The 20,689-nt window shown below is 44.4% G+C and overlaps 1 protein-coding gene across 5 annotated transcripts in view; it reads right to left on the reverse strand.

Moving 5' to 3' along the window:
- The window catches only part of DACH2 (dachshund family transcription factor 2), a 535,913-nt gene that overhangs the window by 38,216 nt on the left and 477,008 nt on the right, over positions 1–20,689 (reverse strand). For all 5 annotated transcript variants that reach the window (XM_068250013.1, XM_068250015.1, XM_068250012.1 and 2 more), the window contains 2 exons: positions 8,298–8,449; positions 5,716–5,863 (listed from right to left, as the gene is read on the reverse strand). In XM_068250013.1, coding sequence (XP_068106114.1) covers positions 5,716–5,863; positions 8,298–8,449 — 300 coding nt within the window. The remainder of the gene's footprint in view (positions 1–5,715; positions 5,864–8,297; positions 8,450–20,689) is intronic.

Here is a 20,689-nt window from a genome sequence, read left to right on the forward strand (position 1 = left end):
CCGAATGGGGGGGGGGGGGGACAGTTAATTCCCCGCTGGCTTATATGGTGGTTGAAGGGATCTGCCACCCACTCTTGTGAATATAGCTGTATAAACTTACAGCTTCCCATTTATTAACTATACTACACCATTGTGCTCCTGGTCTCTCTGTTAACCTGGGTATTCTGGAGTACAAGGATCACCCAAACACTCCTATATTCAACAAGGGCTTCTTGAGAATGTTCAATAGAATGTACTACCACTAAAAAAAAAATGTATCGCGGAACAGCCTTCAAAGAGTTAAACACAGCACTTTCTTCTTCAATGGAAAGCTTGCTGCCCCAAAGAAGTGATAACATCATCTTTTGTTTACACTGCTTTGTCTGCTACAATTAGTATACATTCCTAACTGTGCTGAAAATGAGCTCTCTCTGTTATAGACACAGAGAGAGTTGAGAAGGATTCACTAGATACATTTTTAGTATATAAATACAGCAGCGATGCAATAAAATGCAATGACCGCTTTCAGAGCATATAAATGTACTTTAGGAACTTGTAATGTGTAGAGAGACAATATTACTTGTGCACAAAAGAAAATATGGTAACTTTATGGGTAATAAAAAGTAGGAAAAACACATTTTTATTAAATGTTTTGTCAGTTTTATCTCACTTTAAAGGGAACCCCAGGTGAGAGATAATGGAGATTGTTATATTTATTATTGTAAATGATGCCAGTTGCGTGACAGCATGTTTGATCTCCTGGTAGTGTCTGAGTCAAAACCCTGGAACAAGCATATGGCTAATCCAGTAAAACCTAAGTCAGCTGAGTCAGAGTACCTGATCTTCTGCATGCTTGTTCAGGGTCTATGGCTAAAGGTATTAGACGCAGAGGATCAGCAGGACAGCCAGGTAACTGGTATTGTTTAAAATCAGCAGGGTCAGCCATACTATACCAGGAAAAATATGTTGTACTGTTCACATTTTGATTTCATGAATTTTATATAGTAAATAAAGAGAATTCTGTTCCAGGCATTTGACATCTTGATTTCCTCTGACTGAAGCCAATCCTGATTTCATTTCCTCCCTTACTTTTTTTCTCTCCTAGAATCTGCAGTCATAGCTAGCTTGGTTTGAAACCATGTGAGCACAGCATAAATCCAATTTCAGCACAAACTTAACAGTGAACTGCTCACAGCCAATCAGTGAGGAGCAGAAATGTGGCAGGGGAGATAACAAGCTTCCCTCTTGTCGGCAATGTACCAAATAGAGCCAGGCTGACCGAGATACGATGAATTACATCAGAAACATTTCTGATTAGATTGGAGTGCTTGCAATGCAGGGTAAGGTTGCAGGCTGCACATTAAACACTAATCCCATTAACAAGAGGCGCGCGGCGACATACATACAATCGCACCTTCTTGCGCTCTCACTTCATCATTCACAGATGGAAAAATGATCCATTTGTATTTTATCTGTTTCCAGTCTCTTATCCCGCCATAAATATGATTCTTGGGTGACTAAGTGGGTTTTATGAAGAGTAATGTCCCGGCCGATGGAATCCTCGCCGGTTTCTCTGATATTTCATCCGGCTGTAAAGCCCCCAAACCAGCCAAACGCCAGAAGATCACGTCGGGTGATATATTCAGCTGAACGGAGGAGGATTCTGCTGATCGGAGAGCTCTCTGCTAAGGAAACTATTCAAATCCTGGTCATTTGCAGAATGGAGAGAGGAGAGCCAGCTTGCCTTATAAATTCTGATGCTTTGTTTTATTGTCGGAGGATAATGATGTGAAATTGGAATTAATAGTGCTGCGTCAGGCCTGTGTTATACGGCCCAATCTCCTGAATTCACACAAATAATGGAACGCATACGAAGCTGCTTAGGGGAGATTTGTAAAGATTACACAGCGAGGGAGAGATTGGCTTACTCTACAGATGATCCGCTCACTGACTTAACCACTTTACCCCCCGTGGTACGAATTTCTCCGTCCCTTTTTCCATCCTTAAAAAACCAAGGGACGGAGAAATCCATACCTCCCGCGCTACCGCCGCTCGTGCACGCCGCCGCCCGCTTGGAGATCAATGAACGGGAAAGTCCATTCCCGTTCGTTGATCTAAGCCCCCGCAATGATCTGCTGCTTCTATGAGAAACAGCGCGATCATTGTGATTTTCCCAGCCTCGTAGTGCTTCCTGTAAGCGTCCTTCCGGACGCTTACAGGTCACATGAACACAAACTACACCCTAAAGCATTTTACATATACAAATACATTAGTTTTACACAAATTAACTCATTACCTCCCACACTCCCCAATTGTTTTTTTTTTTTTGTAATTAAAAAAAAAATACAATAAAAAAAATACATAAATAGTTACCTTAGGGACTGAACTTTTTAAATATTTATGTCAAGAGGGTATAACACTATTATTTTATAAACTACGGGCTTGTAATTAGGGATGGATGCAAAACTGAAAAAAAGCACCTTTATTTCCAAATAAAACATTGGCGCCAAACATTGTGATAGGGACATAATTTAAACGGTTTTTTTTACCCGGGACAAATGGGCAAATACATTTCATGGGTTTTAATTACAGTAGCATGCATTATTTAAAAACTATAATGGCTGAAAACTGAAAAATAATTTTTTCCCACATTTTTTTCCTATTTTCCCATTAAAACACATTTAGAATAAAATAATTCTTGGCATAATGTCCCACCTAAAGAAAGCCTAATTGGTGGGGAAAAAAACAAGATATAGTTCATTTCATTGCGATAATAATAAAGTTATAGACGAATGAATGGAAGGAGCGCTGAAAGGTGAAAATTGCTCTGGTGTTCAAGGGGTAAAACCCCTCAGTGGTGAAGTGGTTAAAGTAGAACGCTAAATAATATATTTTTTTTTTTGGGGGGGGGGGGGGGGGGAGGTGTAGAAGTTAAATAGGAACTGTAGTAAAAATAATGTAATGAATACTAATCCTACCCCAGAGTGCCACATTTGTTCTCCCATCTCCCTGCCAGTATATCCACTTCAGCCTAACTGGACAAGTATATACAGTACATCCAGTGTTATTGTGGAGAGTGCACTACCAGTTTGTTACTAGATGAAGCACATGTGGTATCATTTTATCCAGGATGAGGTGTAGAATACATTTTGGTGTGCTTTATAGCTTGGACCCACATCACATGAGAAATGGGTAGGGACAAACTCAATCCAACATAAACATTAATTTTCAAAATTATAATCAAACACGGGAAAGTGTTAGTATAGCTACACAAGACATATGTGGTAACATTTTAACCATGATACGTAATAGAATATATTGTAGGATTAAGGCCCATGTATTCTTTTTAGTAACAAACGGAATCAAAAGCAAGAAAAATGTTGAATATTCTGTACCAAAACCAAGACTTGTAAAATGAAAACAAAGTGAAAGAATATAAAAGAAAATAACTATATTGTTACCTTAGGAACTTGGCTTTTTTTTAATATGTATGCCATTAGCGTATATTACTATTATTTCTGCCAATAAGGTCTCATAATCATCAATAGTGTACAATGAGAAAGCAAAAAACACAAACCAGAAAAAAGACACATTTATTTCCAAATACAATATTGTCACCATACATTGTACTAGGGATATAATCTTAATATTGTAACAATCAGGATGGATAAGCAAATAAAACTGGGTTTAACTTATACTTAGCACAGTTTATTGTAACGCTATAATGGATGTAAATGGAGAAATAGTGTGTTTTTTCCCCTTATTTTCCCTTTAAAATGCATAGAAAATAAGGTAATTACTAAACAAAAATATTACTCACTAAAAGCCTAACTTGTCCTGAACAAAAACAATACATAGATCATTTAGGTGTGAAAAGTAATAATAAAGTTATTGGCAAATGAATGGGAGCAGCGCTGATATGTGAAAATTGCTCTCGTCCTGAAATGGTTAAATGTATCTCGGGAGCATCGCTAACACTGCGTCTCAGAGCAGTAAGTCAGACCGCGCAGGTGGAGCGACGCGAGTTACGGCGTACAGATGGACCAGGAATAGTCAGATCATGTGACCAGCGGCCTTCCATATGGGACACTAACTTACGCTGAATTAAGCTCCACACACAGAAAACCCAGCAGATAATTCAGGACTTTTATGGGGTAATAAAAGCGGTGTGTTTAATAAGCTCTAGGCATGCCCGGGAGTTTTATATTAAGGGGGATTGGAATGGCCTGTGTGTAATATTATACTTACCTTTGTTGTCTTCATATGAAAAATTCTGCTCCAGGAAACTGCAAAGCAGGAGCCTAACAATCTCCCCCCCCCCCCAACAAAATGGCATTGGGCCGCCTCCCTTTAATCAACTATAGACTTTAAAGGAATATTTAAATAACCAATCTTGACTTGGTTTTTAAAATTCTGCTTTCCTGCCTGCTGACTCTGACTCAGGAGTATGCAGATTGGGTTCTGGGACCCAGAAGGAGTATGCAGATCGGGTTCTCTGACCCAGAAGGAGTATGCAGATCGGGTTCTCGGACCCAGAAGGAGTATGCAGATTGGGCCCTCTGACCCAGAAGGAGTATGCAGATCGGGTCCTCTGACCCAGAAGGTGTATGCAGATTGGGTTTTGGCTCCACTGGTTTCATGCATGTTCCAACTGTGTGACATTTAGAACTAATGAGGTCTATGGAAAATGAAATAAAGATGGCAGCTACTGTATTATAATCAGGGCCGGTCCTGAGCTTTCTGCTGCCTGAAGTAAACTTTGGAGGATGCAGTTTCATTGCTGCCATTCTTGCACTGTTAATGGCACAGGCCTCAAACCTGGTACAGTTGGTCATTGGGTCCCTGGGGTTCAAATTCAGAAAAGGGGGTGGAGCCACAAACAACCAATCAGATTTGTTTCATGTCAATGCAAATTATTGATGCCAAAGACCGCAAAGCTCACAAACTTGGTCATTGAGTAATTGTGTGTTAGGGTTAGAAAAAGTGGCTGCAGCCAACACATACCTGGGCAATGCCAGGCCAGCAGCTAGTAATATTAATATATATGTATATATGTATATATATATATATATATATACACACACACACATATACACTCCCATCACAAGTACCTCGTATCATATATACCCCCACCATATAAACTAGCGGGGACCGATCAGATGTCACTGCTACAGACAGAGTGCAGTGATTTGCCCAATGATGGTGCCATAGTTCCGCCCGCATGACCATCAGCACCAGTTAGCAAAAAGAGCAGCGGGTGGCTATGATTGGCCGGTCTGGTGCCAGCACCCTCATCTGATTGGTCACGTGCCAAAGCTTCCCCTCTGACTGGCCATGGTGATCTCTCCCCGGTGATGGGGTTTTTACTGTAGACACCTCACCTGCTTATGATGTCATAGGGAAGGCAGGTGCTACTGGTCAAATGAGGATTGAGATTCAGGGATGAGGAGGGTGTTGTCTGCCAGGAAGGCGAGCAGGAGAGAGCGGAGAGGAGGCAGGCGCAAGGTAGGGTAAACTATTTGTCCAAACGCCGCCCTCTATATTACGTAATTCAGGTGGCTTCATGGTAGGTCCGTCCCGATTTTAGTTCAAAATCTTTTTCATAGTTTTTGCGGTTTGTCTTTATTTTTTGTTGTATCCATCATGCCAGATAGTCTATCACCCCTCCTAGAATAGACTGTGCAATTCCACGCATAAGTTCACCACCCTGGTGCCCCATATCAGAGTTGCCATTACCTCTGCTCTGCAGCTCGGCTGTCAGCTGCCTCTCTAGGCTTTCCCGTAACTCTCGCTCCCGGCACAGCTCCAGCTTCAGCTCCTTCTTCTCCTGCTGGATCTGCTTCTCCTGGACTCGGGCGTTGTCCACCGCGACTTTTAGAAGGCCCTGCAGGAGAAAAGAATTTGCAACAAAGGGAGTGAGGCACTCTGTCTACATTGGCCTCCTCAAAGGCTCCTGTTCCCCGCCATGTAGCTCTTGTAGCGGGGCTTAGCCCTGGCCCTGAAACAGGAAATTTCATAAGGGGAGCCATAACTACATACCATGGTAACCTGAGACCTAAACTATGATGGGGTCACTTTTCTACCAATGCCTATCCTATATACAGTGCAGCCATCTTCATCCTTAATTGATAGAGGCGCTTGGCCCAGCAACAGACCTGCACTGTACCTACTCCTACCTATTGCCTAATGAAGCGGGGTCATACCTGCGAAATGCGTTGCATTTTCCCCTGAAGTATGTACATTTTGTTCTGCTAAACTTTGTTGGCATATCATGTGTCTATTTGGAGGAGGTAAGCCCACCACTGCCTCCACAAATTTTAAACTTTTTAGACATTTTTATTCTTCTGGCACCTCTGTATCCTTGTTACATTCATCCTTAAAGTGAACCTCCAGAATAAAAATTGACTCAGCAGCACTGGAAAGGCTTGGTGTTTCTTTAACTGTTTCACAGCATCAGAACTTTTTTTCTCTTATACAAGCCTCATTTTTAGCTGCACAGAAAAAAAAAACTGCCCGGGCATTTTTCCCCTAATGCTGTGCAAAGCATGATGGGATTTCTGATTTTGTTGTTCTCGTTCTGCTGTTTTGGTGCAATTTTTTTTTTTTTTACATTTTGAATTTGACATTTGAAGCCTAGCGTGTGCAGCTGGGAGGGGTAATCAGGACACAGGACAGTTGGAACTGTGTCTCATGCTCCCTGTCACCTCCTTTCAACCAAAATGACAAAGATGGCAGCCCCCATAAATCACAAACATTTGCCTGTTCTTTTAAAATGGGGTGGGTAAAAAATTATATTACCTATCTATTCTAATTAACATAACTAATGTAACTTAATGACAGTATGTTTGTTTAGGCTGAAGTTCCCCTTTAACTGGTTGCCTCAGTTTGCTTTCGGTTACTTCTGGGCTCCCTCCTCCCATAATGTAGACCTCCATACTTTGATCCTACTGTTCTTGGTTTCCCCCACACCCTTGTAGGTCCCATACTTTGACACTAGTGTTGCAGGTGTCCCCCACACTCTTGTAGAGCCCACACACTGACTCTCCTGTTCCTGGTCTCCCCCACCCATGTAGGTCCCCTACATTGACCTTACTGTTCCTGGTCCCTTCCACACCCTTGTAAGGTCCAATATTTTGACCCTACTGTTCCTTGTCCTCCCCACTTTTGTTGGTCCCATTCTTTGACCCTACTGATTCCTGGTCTCCCCACACTCTTGTAGATGCCACGCTTTGACCCTAATGTTCCTGGTCCCTCCACCCCCTCCCCAGACTTTTGCAGGTCCCACACTTTGACTCTACTGTTCCTGGCTCCTCTCACACCCTTGGAAGGCCCCATACTTTGACCCTCCTGGTTCCTGGTCTCCCCAAGCAGACATCTCCAGGCTTGGCACTGTGAAGTCATAGATATAAAGGTGCTGCTCTGGCACGTGTCCATGGCCATCACTCAACCACCATAGAGAATTGGCTGCATAACACCTGGCAGTATGGTGCCTGTAGCGAGGAAAAGGAAGACGAGCAGCTCTATGTCTTTGGCTCCATAGTTCCAGGCCCCAGAGGGATGAGCTCACTTACCAGTGTGCCTCCACCTTCTTAACAAATTAAGAATTTCACCTTAAAACAAGAGTTTAGTTGCCTTGCTCTTTTTTTGGGAGGCGGTACAAATGTTCAATAAAATAAATTTAGTGTGTGTAAGTTGCCCCCCCCCCCCCCCCCACCAGTCATGCCGCCCCTGGCACTGACCCTAAATTCCCAGGGTATTGTGGTAAGTAGCGATCGTAAATGAGGTGCTAATATTTCCGTGCAGGTTTAAAGCAGAACCAAACTCTCGCGCAGCACACCATGAAGTCTTTTTTTTCCCCCACATACTGTGAAGCTGCTGAAGAAATTCACTTCTTTGTATTCTCTGTTTGTTTATCCAGATTAAAGTGCCTAATTAGTTTTTAGCAGCTGTAAATAGACTACAGGAGAGCTCTGCCCAGGGATCTCTCCATACAGTAAACACTGAGGCTTAACCCTTTCAGTGCTCCCTGCAAACTGAAACTAAATTGTCAATGTAAGCTTTTTTTGCGATCTCCGTAAACTGGAACAAAGACATTGTTTTCTATAAATGTTCATCACGCTGTGGCTAATCTTTGGGAGCAGAGAGGAAATTCTGAGTTTAGTTCCACTTTGATGCAAATTGTATGCAGTTTGTTATTTCGGCCAATCAAATGAACTTACTGCGGAATTTTATTGGCCCACTTCTGAGCTGCATATAATTTGCATGCAATATGCATGCAAGCCGGTTTCATTAGCATCTCTCGCTCGGAGAGGAGTTACCTGAATGTTGGTGAGGAGCGTCTCTACGGACGAAAGCCCGTCGGCGAAGAGGAATGGCGCTGGGAAGCCGGGCGGTAAGGTCTGTCCCGCCAGCTGCTGAACTTTGTCCAAGGTCGGTTTGATGATTGGAATGGTGATCTGGATATCTTCCACTGCGAGACACAAGAGGGGAAATCATGCTGAGATGCATTATATACATATATCTGAGAGCCATAAACACATCTCATTCCATTACCAGCGACAGAGAGGAGGGGAGGAGCCATAAAACCAGCGACAGAGGAGGAGCCATAAAACCAGGGACAAAGAGGAGGAGCCATAAAACCAGGGACAAAGAGGAGGAGCCATAAACCAGCAACAGAGAGGAGTAGGAGCCATAAAATCATGGACAGAGAGGAGGAGGAACCATAAAACCAGGGACAGAGAGGAGGAGGAGCCATAAAACCAGGGACAGAGAGGAGGAGGAGCCATAAAACCAGGGACAGAGGAGGAGCCATAAAACCAGGGACAAAGAGGAGTAGGCATAAAACCAGCGACAGAGAGGAGGAGGAGCCATAAAACCAGCGACAGAGGAGGAGGAGCCATAAAATCATGGACAGAGGAGGAGGAGCCATAAAATCAGGGACAGAGAGGAGGAGCCATAAAAACAGCGACATGGGGGGAGGAGGAGCCATAAAACCAGTGACAGGGAGGAGGAGGAGCCATAAAACCAGGGACAGAGAGGAGGAGCCATAAAACCAGGGACAGAGAGGAGGAGCCATAAAACCAGCGACAGAGGAGGAGGAGCCATAAAACCAGGGACAGAGGAGGAGGAGCCATAAAACCAGGGACAGAGAGGAGGAGGAGCCATAAAACCAGGGACAGAGGAGGAGGAGCCAAAAAACCTGGGACAGAGAGGAGGTGGAGGAGGAGGGAATACACACAGGCCTCGCTGTCATCTGCCAGACACAATTCCTTAACTTAAAGTGGACCTGAACTTTTGCATAGGACAGAAGGAAATCCACCCTGTATGCATTTAGAGAGCTTAGCCTGTCTAATTTTCTCTAATCTGTGACTAATAAGACGTTGTATTTTGATCCCTCTGCTGTGTCAGAGCTAATTGGTAAATACAGGATGTTAACAATAAGTCTGTTTCCATGAATGCAGGAAGTAGACACTGCAGATTTATTGCAGGATTTGTATCAGCTGTAACAGAGAGGAAGCTCTGAGTTCAGATCCACTTTAATCTGGGGAGGGGGTTTTAAAGGGGCTCATCAAAATGCTTCCAAACGCAGCACCCACACATCCAGTACTGATAAACTAATGTCCATTACTTTTCATGCCCACTATTGAATTAATGATGTGTTATTGATATCTATTTTTGGGCATCCCCTCCTATGTACAGTATATGCTGTAACTCTGTGCCTGGGCTGTACTGATAGTAAACTAGCTGCAGCATGTGCTGATCTCTGCTGCCTCCAGTATGTACAGTATAAGCTGTTACTCTATGCCTGTACTGATAGTAAACTAGCTGCAGCATGTGCTGATCTCTGCTGCCTCCAGTATGTACAGTATATGCTGTAATTCTGTGCCTGTACTGATAGTAAACTAGCTGCAGCATGTGCTGATATCTGCTGCCTCCAGTATGTATAGTATAAGCTGTTACTCTGTGCCTGTACTGATAGTAAACTAGCTGCAGGGTGTGCTGATCTCTGCTACCCCCAGTATGTACAGTATAAGCTTTTACTTCGTGTCTGTACTGATAGTAAACTAGCAGCAGCATGTGCTGATCTCTGCTACCTCCAGTATGTACAGTATAAGCTGCTACTCTGTGCCTGTGCTGATAGTAAACTAGCTGCAGGGTGTGCTGATCTCTGCTGCCTCCAGTATGTACAGTATAAACTGTTACTTAGTCCCTGTACTGATAGTAAACTAGCTGCAGTGTGTGTTGATCTCTGCTACCCCCCAGTATTAACAGTATAAGCTTTTACTTTGTGTCTGTACTGATAGTAAACTAGCTGCAGCGTGTGCTGATCTCTGCTGCCTCCAGTATGTACAGTATAAGCTGCTACTCTGTGCCTGTGCTGATGGTAAACTAGCTGCAGTGTGTGCTGATCCCTACTGCCTCCAGTATGTACAGTATAAGCTGTTACTCTGTGCCTGTACTAATAGTAAACTAGCTGCAGCGTGTGCTGATCTCTGCTACCCCCAGCATGTACAGTATCAGCTGTTACTCTGTGCCTGTACTGATAGTAAACTAGCTGCTGTGTGTGCTGATCTCTGCTACCTCCAGTATGTACAGTATAAGCTGTTACTCTGTGCCTGACTGATAGTATACTAGCTGCAGTGTGTGCTGATCTCTGCTACCTCCAGTATGTACTGTATAAGCTGCCTGTTACTCTGTGCCTGTACTGATAGTAAACCAGCTGCAGCGTGTGCTGATCTCTGCTACCTCCAGTATGTACAGTATAAGCTGTTACTCTGTGCCTGTACTGATAGTAAACCAGCTGCAGCGTGTGCTGGTCTCTGCTACCTCCAGTATGTACAGTATAAGCTGTTACTCTGTGCCTGTACTGATAGTAAACTAGCTGCAGCGTGTGCTGATCTCTGCTACCCCCAGCATGTACAGTATCAGCTGTTACTCTGTGCCTGTACTGATAGTAAACTAGCTGCAGGGTGTGCTAATCTCTGCTACCCCCAGTATGTACAGTATAAGCTGTTACTCTGTGCCTGTACTGATAGTAAACTAGCTGTGGGGTGTGCTAATCTCTGCTGCCTCCAGTATGTACAGTATAAGCTGTTACTCTGTGCCTATACTGATAGTAAACTAGCTGCGGGGTGTGCTAATCTCTGCTGCCTCCAGTATGTACAGAATAAGCTCTTATTCTGTTTAGAAAAGTGACAAGACAACTAGTCTGCAGTATCAGAAGCATAGATGTACAAAGTAAACATAGTAGTTTATTAAAAGAAATCTAGTAAAAGCTGCCCCGGCTTTTGAACAGGTTCCAGTTTTCCGTCACATCCACAGGACCGCCTAACATACTCCGAAATAACATTTCCGATATTCTTTTAAATGCCTCGTTTTTGTGAGGGAAGGTGAAAAAAATGGGCACTAAAATCCATCCCAGCTATACATCTGGCCCATAAAAAGCCTATAGAGCGAATTTCAGAAGCACTTGCCGTTTGGTAAACCTCCCTACAAATATTAAATGAAAGCACCCCCTCCATTTGTTTCCCCCCAGCGGCAATCCCCCAGCAGCCCCCCTCCCCCTCCATTCCTCAAACACCCTTGTCATATTAATTCCCGGATTTACAATTAGACGCGAGAACAATTACATTTTTTCGCCTTCTCCATAATTCTCGGGGGGAGACACAAATCCCTGGTAAACGCGGTGGGGATGATGAAAGGTCGAGATTCTCCGCGCGGCGGTGCAGACAAATGTCTCCGGCCCTCGCTAGACAGCCGATATCTCTATTACGTCCTGAGAAAGCCATTTGCTGACAGCGAAACACGGCGGAAGATTGCACTCGCTTGTATTTATTTCAAATCTATACGGAGAGGCGAGATCTGTCACGAGCGGTGTGTCTGCGCATTAAACCGGCGCTCTTCAGAAAAAATTATCCGGCGAGATTAAGGACGGAGGAAACCGCGGCTGAATGCTTTCAAATGCGGCCGCTGTATCTCTGTCTTGTCACTAATGTATTAGGAATGGTGTTAAAATGCCACTCGGCGGTGGTTATTGCGCTGTATATATCTGCGGGTGACGAATGCGCTTAATATGGCGAGCCTGACTGGCGAAGTTATTAGCCTGCGCGGCGGTTTGTATATTTACGCTGCTGCGTTCTCCCCTTTATCACGAGGCTGATTGTCGGGGAAATTGCAATCACCGATTTAAAATGATCGGTTTCGTTTACTGTAAGACTTCAATTGTGGGTGGAATTGGCAATAAGGAAGACAGGCCAACTTAAAGAACAACTGAAGTGAAGGGAATATGGTGGCTGCCATATTTATTTCCTTTTAAACAATACCAGGCAGCCCTGCTGGTCTATTTGGCTGTAGTAGTGTCTGAATAACCCCAGAAACAAGCATGCAGCTAATCTTGTCAGATCTGACAGTAATGTCAGAAACGCCTGATCTGCTGCATGCTTGTTCAGGGGCAATGGCTAAAAATATTAAGAGGCAGGGAATCAGCAGGACAGCCAGGCAACTGGTATTGCTTAAAAATAAACAAATATGGCAGCCTCCACATACCTCTCACTACAGTTGTCCTTTAAGTGACAGGGTTATGAAGGCTGCCATATTTGTTTCCTTTTAAACAATGCACACTGCCTGGCTGTCCTGATGATACTGTGCCTCTAATACTTTTAGCCACAGCCCCTGAACAAGCATGCAGATCAGGTGCTCTGACTGAAGTCAGACTGGATTAGCTACATGCTTGTTTCAGGTGCGATTCAGCCACTGCTGCAGCCAAAGAGATCAGCAGGACAGCAAAACACTAGGGGGAACAGCGTCGGGGCTTTTGTCGCTTGTCCCAATATTACTCGCCACGCACCCGATCGACCCGATAGATCTCGCAGCATGTCCAATTGATACATGTGACCAATTACGACCCAAAATTGGTCACCTTGACGATCGGGCATGCTGTTGGCAGCACAGATTTTTATCAGATTCGATGATTATTGAATCAGACATGTATGTGCAGATTAAAGTACACCATCCATCTAATGTCACTTAAGGTTCCCTTTCATTTTCATATAATTAAAAGGGCCAACGTAGCCCGAGCCGCCCATGACGCCAGGTAACGCTACTTCCTCAGGCGGTGGCATCCCACTCACCTCCCTCCCAGCCGCCGCAGGTTTACCTTCTTGAAGAAACCAGCGGACGCCTCCTGCAGCAGGGCAGTCTCGCCGGGTCCCCCTCGTCTGCTTCTAGACCCCTCAGATGATCAACGACGGCCCACAGCGCAACAGTGAAGAGGAGAGCGGTTCCCATAGCAATGTGTATACCAGAAGTACATGCTGTATACACACTGCTATGCTCTCCTAAAGGTCTAGAAGCAGACGAGGGGGATCCTGTGAGACTGGCCCGCTGCAGGAGGCCGCTGCTGCTCGTGGGAGGGGGGGGGGTATTGCAGGCTGGCTATATTGGGGAAACCTACTTGGCTAACCTATACTGGGGGAAATCTACCTGGCTAACCTATACTGGGGTCACCTACCTTGCTAACCTATACTGGGGTCACCTACCTGGATAACCTATACTGGGGTCACCTACCTGGCTAACCTATACTGGGGAAATCTACCTGGCTAACCTATACTGGGGAAATCTACCTGGCTAACCTATACTGGGGAAATCTACCTGGCTAACCTATACTGCGGTCATCTACCTGGATAACCTATACTGGGGTCACCTACCTATCCTATACTGGGGACACCAACCTGGCTAACCCATACTGGGGACGCTAACCTACACTGGGGAAATCTACCTGGCTAACCTATACTGGGGAAATCTACCTGGCTAACCTACACTGGGGAAATCTACCTGGCTAACCTACACTGGGGAAATCTACCTGGCTATCCTATACTGGGGACACCAACCTGTCTAACCTACACTAGGGACACCAACCTTGTTAACCTATACTGGGGTTACCTACCTTGCTAACATATACTGGGGTCACCTACCTGGCTAACCTATACTGGGGAAATCTACCTGGCTAACCTATACTGGGGAAAGCTACCTGGCTATCCTATACAGGGGTCACCTACCTGGCTAACCTATACTGGGGACACCAACCTGGCTAACCTATACTGGGGTCATCTACCTGGCTATCCTATACTGGGGACACCAACCTGGCTAACCTATACTCGGGTCATCTACCTGGCTAACCTATACTGGGGTCACCTACCTGGATAACCTATACTGGGGTCATCTACCTATCCTATACTGGGGACACCAACCTGGCTAACCTATACTGAGGACGCTAACCTACACTGGGGAAATCTACCTGGCTAACCTATACTGGGGTCACCTACCTGGCTAACCTATACTGGGGAAATCTACCTGGCTATCCTTTACTGGGGTCACCTACCTGGCTAACCTATACTGGGGAAATCTACCTGGCTAACCTATACTGGGGAAATCTACCTGGCTAACCTATACTGGGGAAATCTACCTGGCTAACCTATACTGGGGAAATCTACCTGGCTAACCTATACTGGGGAAATCTACCTGGCTAACCTATACTGGGGAAATCTACCTGGCTATCCTATACTGGGGTCACCTACCTGGCTAACCTATACTGGGGACACCAACCTGGCTAACCTATACTGGGGTCATCTACCTGGCTAACCTATACTGGGGTCACCTACCTGAATAACCTATACTGGGGTCATCTACCTATCCTATACTGGGGACACCAACCTGGCTAACCCATACTGGGGACGCTAACCTACACTGGGGAAATCTACCTGGCTAACCTACACTGGGGAAATCTTCCTGGCTATCCTATACTGGGGACACCAACCTGTCTAACCTATACTGGGTGGGCTTTGCTGTCTATACTGGGGGCACCTATCTGGCTAACCTGTACTGGGGGAACCTACCTGGCTTCCTATATAAGGGGCACATTCAACGGTTGGGGAGACACAAACTGATTTCAAATGAACAAATCGCTTATCTTCTCAACAAAAAGTTGACTTTCATTTCAATGTTCAGGTAGTATCTACGTTCCCCCGCTTATTGTTTGCCTCAGACTTGAAGTTGACACAGCGCCGAAAACCAGACAATGGCGGCGGTGGCCACCCTCGCCGCGTTCGCAGTTCATCGCCGGCCTGAAAATGACTATGGATGGCGGCGACAGATGTCACCGCGCCCGGCCCCGCAATGTTTCCATACAGTAAATTGAAGTTTCAAAATAAAATCACTCTCGGTTACAAAGAGACACACAACAAAATTAGGTGCCGGCGGCCGCAGCCCGGATCAAATGCAAAAGGAATCATATTTCACCGCCGGTCGTCAGCAGCAGGAAAATAAATAGAAATATAAGAGGCGAGCCAGCCATGATTCATTTTGATAATCTGGCCCAGGAGAGCGGCAGCGGAGACGGCCTCGCGGATCGGAGCATCCAGCCAAAGACAAATAGGACGCGGGGTGGGCATTCGGATGACAGTGCAGCAGAGGTCGCATCGATTTTTTGCAGCGTTTTCGCTCAGATGAGATAACCCCGGACTCCATTTGGCCCATTGTTCATATCCTACCTGTCCCGCAAGCCATAAATTCCCGTCGCCCAGGAAAAAGGGACCGTAAAAAAGAAAGATTCTACTTAGCCGGTCTTATGATTAAGTTTTTGTGCTAAGCAAACAGGTTTTTGCAGCACAAGGTCAGGCTGCCCCGGTGAGGTCGGTGGAACGGCGGCGGGAATGGGCACGCGGATATTGCATCTTCACGTACGTGGGGGAGGGGGGGACGCGCTAGTGCCTAATTCATCACCTTTGTTTCTGATTGAAGTCGCGCTGGCGTAGATGAATGATAAACGGCTCTGCGATCCATTCCAATCTTGTAATGGCTTCTTTACATGGGAATGGCGAACGCGTGGCGCCCCCCCCCCCCCTCTTTGGATAAGTGCGCTTTTACTCAGCCATTCATCAGCTGAGTGTGAAAACGCCTAATTGGTAAAGCAATTAAAAGCAGTCGAGTGTTTGGCGGTCGGCGTAGCAGAAGAGCAGGTACGGGCGCAGGCCGGAGAGACGCGAAGGACGGCGAGGATACAGCCTGTTTATCAGACGCAAAATGGATCCTTTTTTTTTTTATAACTTATGGAAAATATCTAAAGAGGTGTCCATACACAATTCAATGTTGTGGTTTTTTTAAAATAAGATTTTGATCTATTAGATTATTGTATTAAAAGACAAACAAAAAGACAAACACTTATATAGCGCTTTTCTCCTGGTGGACCCAAAGCGCCAAAACCTACCATAAACCATTCAATTTTCAAAGCAACTTGATTTTTCAGATGTTTATCAAAAAAAAAAACCAGAATAATCGATCGGTTTTTTTTTGTTGATCTGTTTAATCGTTTTGGTTAAATAAACAGGAAAATCGAACTATTTGATTGTACGGTGTATAAGGACCTTTAGGTTTAGCTGTATGTAAAGCGGTTCATATAGGCACTGGGCCTCCGGATCCAGAGCTGTCCCTCTGCAGCATATCATTTATTCTTCGCAGCTCGCTTCAGAGTCACTTTAACCCATTAGCAGCATCAGTAGAGTTATCTCGTGTGAGATAAGTGCGCTGCTTTTACCCTCAGCCAGCAGAAATCCTTGTGCTGTAAACTCTTGGAATGCTTTGATCTCTCTCTACTAGCAGAAAATATAGAAACTGAAAGCAGTTCTCTGTTATTGTCTCACACCGCCCCCTAGTGACAAGTGGCCATAAATACACATTGCAGCAGTACTAATTAAAAGCAAGGAAATGTGACAAAAAATAAAAAAATGTGCTAAAATATTGGCCCGGAGCTCTTGTAAGCCTCTAAATACATTGGCAGCTAAAGGGTTAAAGAGAAACCATAACCAAGAATTGAACTCCATCCCAATCAGTAGCTGATGCCCCCTTTTACATGAGAAATCTTTTCCTTTTCACAAACGGATCATCAGGGGGCGCTGTATGGCTGATATTGTGGTGAAACCCCATGGTACTGACATCACACTGTGGGAGCCTTGTTGCATTGTGGGAAATAACAGCTGTTTCCAACTACCAAAAAAGCAAGCAGCATCTCCTTCCACTGACCTCACCTGCCAGCAGTAAAAATGTCACCATGTGATAAATGTCAGACTGTAAATCAGGGAGAGGAAAGATCTTACAATGGGCAAACACTAACTAAATCATTTATACATAATTATTGTAAAAATGAAGCCCTTTATTACATTATTTTGACTGGAGTTCCTCTTTAAAGGGAACCAGAGACGAAGCATCCACATGTATTTTACCATATATCAGTGGGAACATCAGAGAAAACACTTACCCTGCTTTCTGCTTCATTATTTATTGTTCAGATTGCTTCTTATCAGCCCAGATAAAATCCCCGACTGAGCATTCAGTCTGGCTTTGCTATAATGACTCAGCTATAATGATTCCTGAGCAGAGCCACAAGGGGCAGGCTTGGGCTTGAAAAGACAGCACAGAAGACAGACTCCGCTATTAATATTCCCGAACAAAGCCAGACTGAATGCTCAGTCGGGATTCTTATCAGAGCTGATATGAAACAATCTGAACAGTAAATAATGAAACAGAGAGCAGGGAAGGTGTTTTCTCTAATGTTCCCACTGATCTATATGGTAAGATACATGAGGGGGCTTCGTCTCTGGTTCCCTTTAAGGTAACAATGTAAATGTCTTTGTGAAAATGACTTAAGCGAATATTTGAGCTTATCCCCGATACTAGCCTTTCACCACATACACCGAAACATAAACGTGTAGCTGCAACACGTGAGCTTCCGCCATCATTTCATACCATTGATTTTCCAGATGAAAATAACTGCACAATAATTGATTGTAAATTGATTGAAGACGGTATCGCTCGTACATCAGTCTGATTTCTATTCTTCATTGGACAAGAATGTCCATCATTAATTTACAATGTGAATAAAAATAGCTGGAGGCTTCGGATTAATGTGCCTAATCAATAAAACGGAATCATTTCTGTATACAGTGTTTTGGATACGTTTACACAATTGCTGGGTGTGATGTAGTGTGTGCCAATTTAAAACTAAACCTTTAACATAAATGAACAAACCCCAAGTGTCTGGATAGTAATAAGTTATAAATGTTTGGACCCCCTAAAGCGATCTACAGTTCCCACCTACCCAAACCCCCCAGCAAGTACTGCTGCTCCAGTTATACTGCCACTGCCATGGACAACGTTGTCGGCACCTTTCCTGCAGCCACGACTGCTGCCTATACTGTTGTGTCCAGTAGATGGTACTGCACATGGCCACCTTTTGGCTTCATCCATGCAGAATATTGGGCCCTCCAGCATGGCGTACCTAGTTTCTTTACGTTCTTTTGTATCACCTGTGCAATTAAGGTGTTTCTCTATCTGAAAACCTAGGAAGCCTTAGGGGATCATGAGCTGTGCTGTTACTGTAACTTTCACCTTCATGATCCATCCAATACGATTAGACTACCACCACCATGTTTCACTGTTGGTATGGTGTTGATAAAATGTTTCCCAAAAGACTTGGGCACAAACATTTTTTTTTCTGCCAACATGAAAACATAAGGCTAAGCGCCGTAGGTTTTTTTTTTTTTTTATTATTATTTGTATTTCTTGGAAGTTTAGCTTTTAGGAATCCAGCTTTGGCTAGTCAGATCCTGAGCATACAAAGTCAGTGAGAAAGTATCCATGCTAGTTTTTGGACATTAGGATTTTGTTTTTAGCATCATCTAATTCTCAGCCTGCGTATTCTCGGTACAGCAAAGATTACTGTGTGACTTTCTCCTCTATGTCATACAAAAAAAAAAACAACAAAAAACGTTCTGCCCTAAATTCTGAAAACCAATTAAGAATGACTGATGAAGGCTGCGTGCAAATGGCCGCCTCGCCGCCATAAAGCAGAGTGCTCCGGTTTTATGACTAATTCAATAGAGTTCGCTAAGTAGAGATGGAATGTCAAATCCTCATCGATAACTTACAGCCTCTGAACAAACACCGGAGCGGCGACATGTGCTTCTTTCTATAATCTTCCCTGTCCCGAGACTGCTGCCGACTACGGGAATTCTGGAATATTTGTTGTTTGGGTGGACAGATCCTTAAAATGACCCTGAAGTAATCTTGGGCAGTATAAGTGGAGAAAATGATGATGGGAGTTTATTATCGAGAAAATGATTACTGGTACTTTTCGATTCAGAGACACACTCAGGCGTAAGACTGCTGCTGAGTGTCTGGAGAAAACTGGCCAGTGTCACGAGGAAGCCCCGCCCCTTTCACTTTGTAAACAGAGAAATGTGTTCTACTTGATGACTAATCACCTTTCCTAATCCAGTCCCATCAATTAATTTGAGCTGAACCAATAATGTGTGAAGACCTCAGTCCTTGATGACTGGAGTTTGACTTAACCAGTCTAAAGCACCATACACATTCTCAAATAGCAGAAAAATGTTGATTGTTAAAAAGGAACTCCAGTGAAATTAACGTAATGAACAAAAGTGCTTCATTTTTACAATAACTATGTATAAATGATTTAGTCAGTGTTTCCCCATTGTAAAATATTTCCTCTCCCTGGTTTACAGTCTGACATTTATCACGTGGTGATATTTTTACTGCTGGCAGGTGATGTCAGTGGAAAGAGATGCTGCTTGCTTTTTTGGCAGTTGGAAACAGCTGTTATTTCCCACATTGCAACAAGGCTCCCACAGTGTGGTGTCAGGACCTAGGTCCTGACATCACACTGTGGGAGGACTTTCACCACAATAGCAGCCATACAGAGCCCCCTGCTGATCTGTTTGAGAAAAGGAAAAGATTTCTCATGGGAAAGGGGGTATCAGCTACTGACTGGGATGAAGTTCAATTCTTGGTCACCATCTCTCTTTAAAGCAATGGTTCAGAAAACTGTTAAGAATGGTCAATTTGTCAATATTTACGTTTAACCCAAACCTATTCTCACACATGCTGTCCCTCGGCCGGTGCCTAACCCTAACCAACCCCTCCCTCCAACCCCACTTTCTGCCAAATTTGCATATATAAACCTGTAACCCTAACCTATTTTCACACGTGCTGTCCTACCGATGCCTAACCGACGCCACCGCAATTTCCGCCGATACGCATGCCTACCTCATTGCTAAATTTACCGGGTGGCTGCCACCTAATTCCTATATCGTTTACCCAAATTGAATCTGGGTGCTGGCATAGCTGCAATTAAAATTGAGGCCTACGGGGACCCCATTTTACTGCAGCGCCGTTGGCCCCCAAATTACCGGTTTCAGCTTGCTCCGCCCATTGGAACGTACCAGCTCTGGTGGAGAGGGGGATAACAGAGGACCCCCTGATCCAGCTAGGCTCCTCTCATTCACAAACTCACTGACGAGCACTTATCCCCTCCTCCATTTATCTCTAATCGCAACGGCGCCCTCAGTGACGGAAGAGTGTCTGATTAATGTCTCCCGCCGCCGCTAAATCACTCGTATTTATTTCCAAAATAAATTACACAACGTTAGTTAGAGCCAAAGTGCCGTTTTTCATTAGTGCGGTTTATAGTATTAAAAAAAAAATATAAAAACTACTACCATAAAAATACTATATGGAGATGGACTTCCTGCGTGACCCCGGCGTTCAGCGGGAGACCGTAAAACCACACCGCGCATCTCTCGCTCGGCGCGCGTCGTTATTCCGAGGCGGGAGAAATTGGCTGTGGAGGCAATTTATT

This window comes from Hyperolius riggenbachi, chromosome 8, assembly GCF_040937935.1.
Source record: "Hyperolius riggenbachi isolate aHypRig1 chromosome 8, aHypRig1.pri, whole genome shotgun sequence".
Lineage (NCBI taxonomy): Eukaryota > Metazoa > Chordata > Amphibia > Anura > Hyperoliidae > Hyperolius > Hyperolius riggenbachi.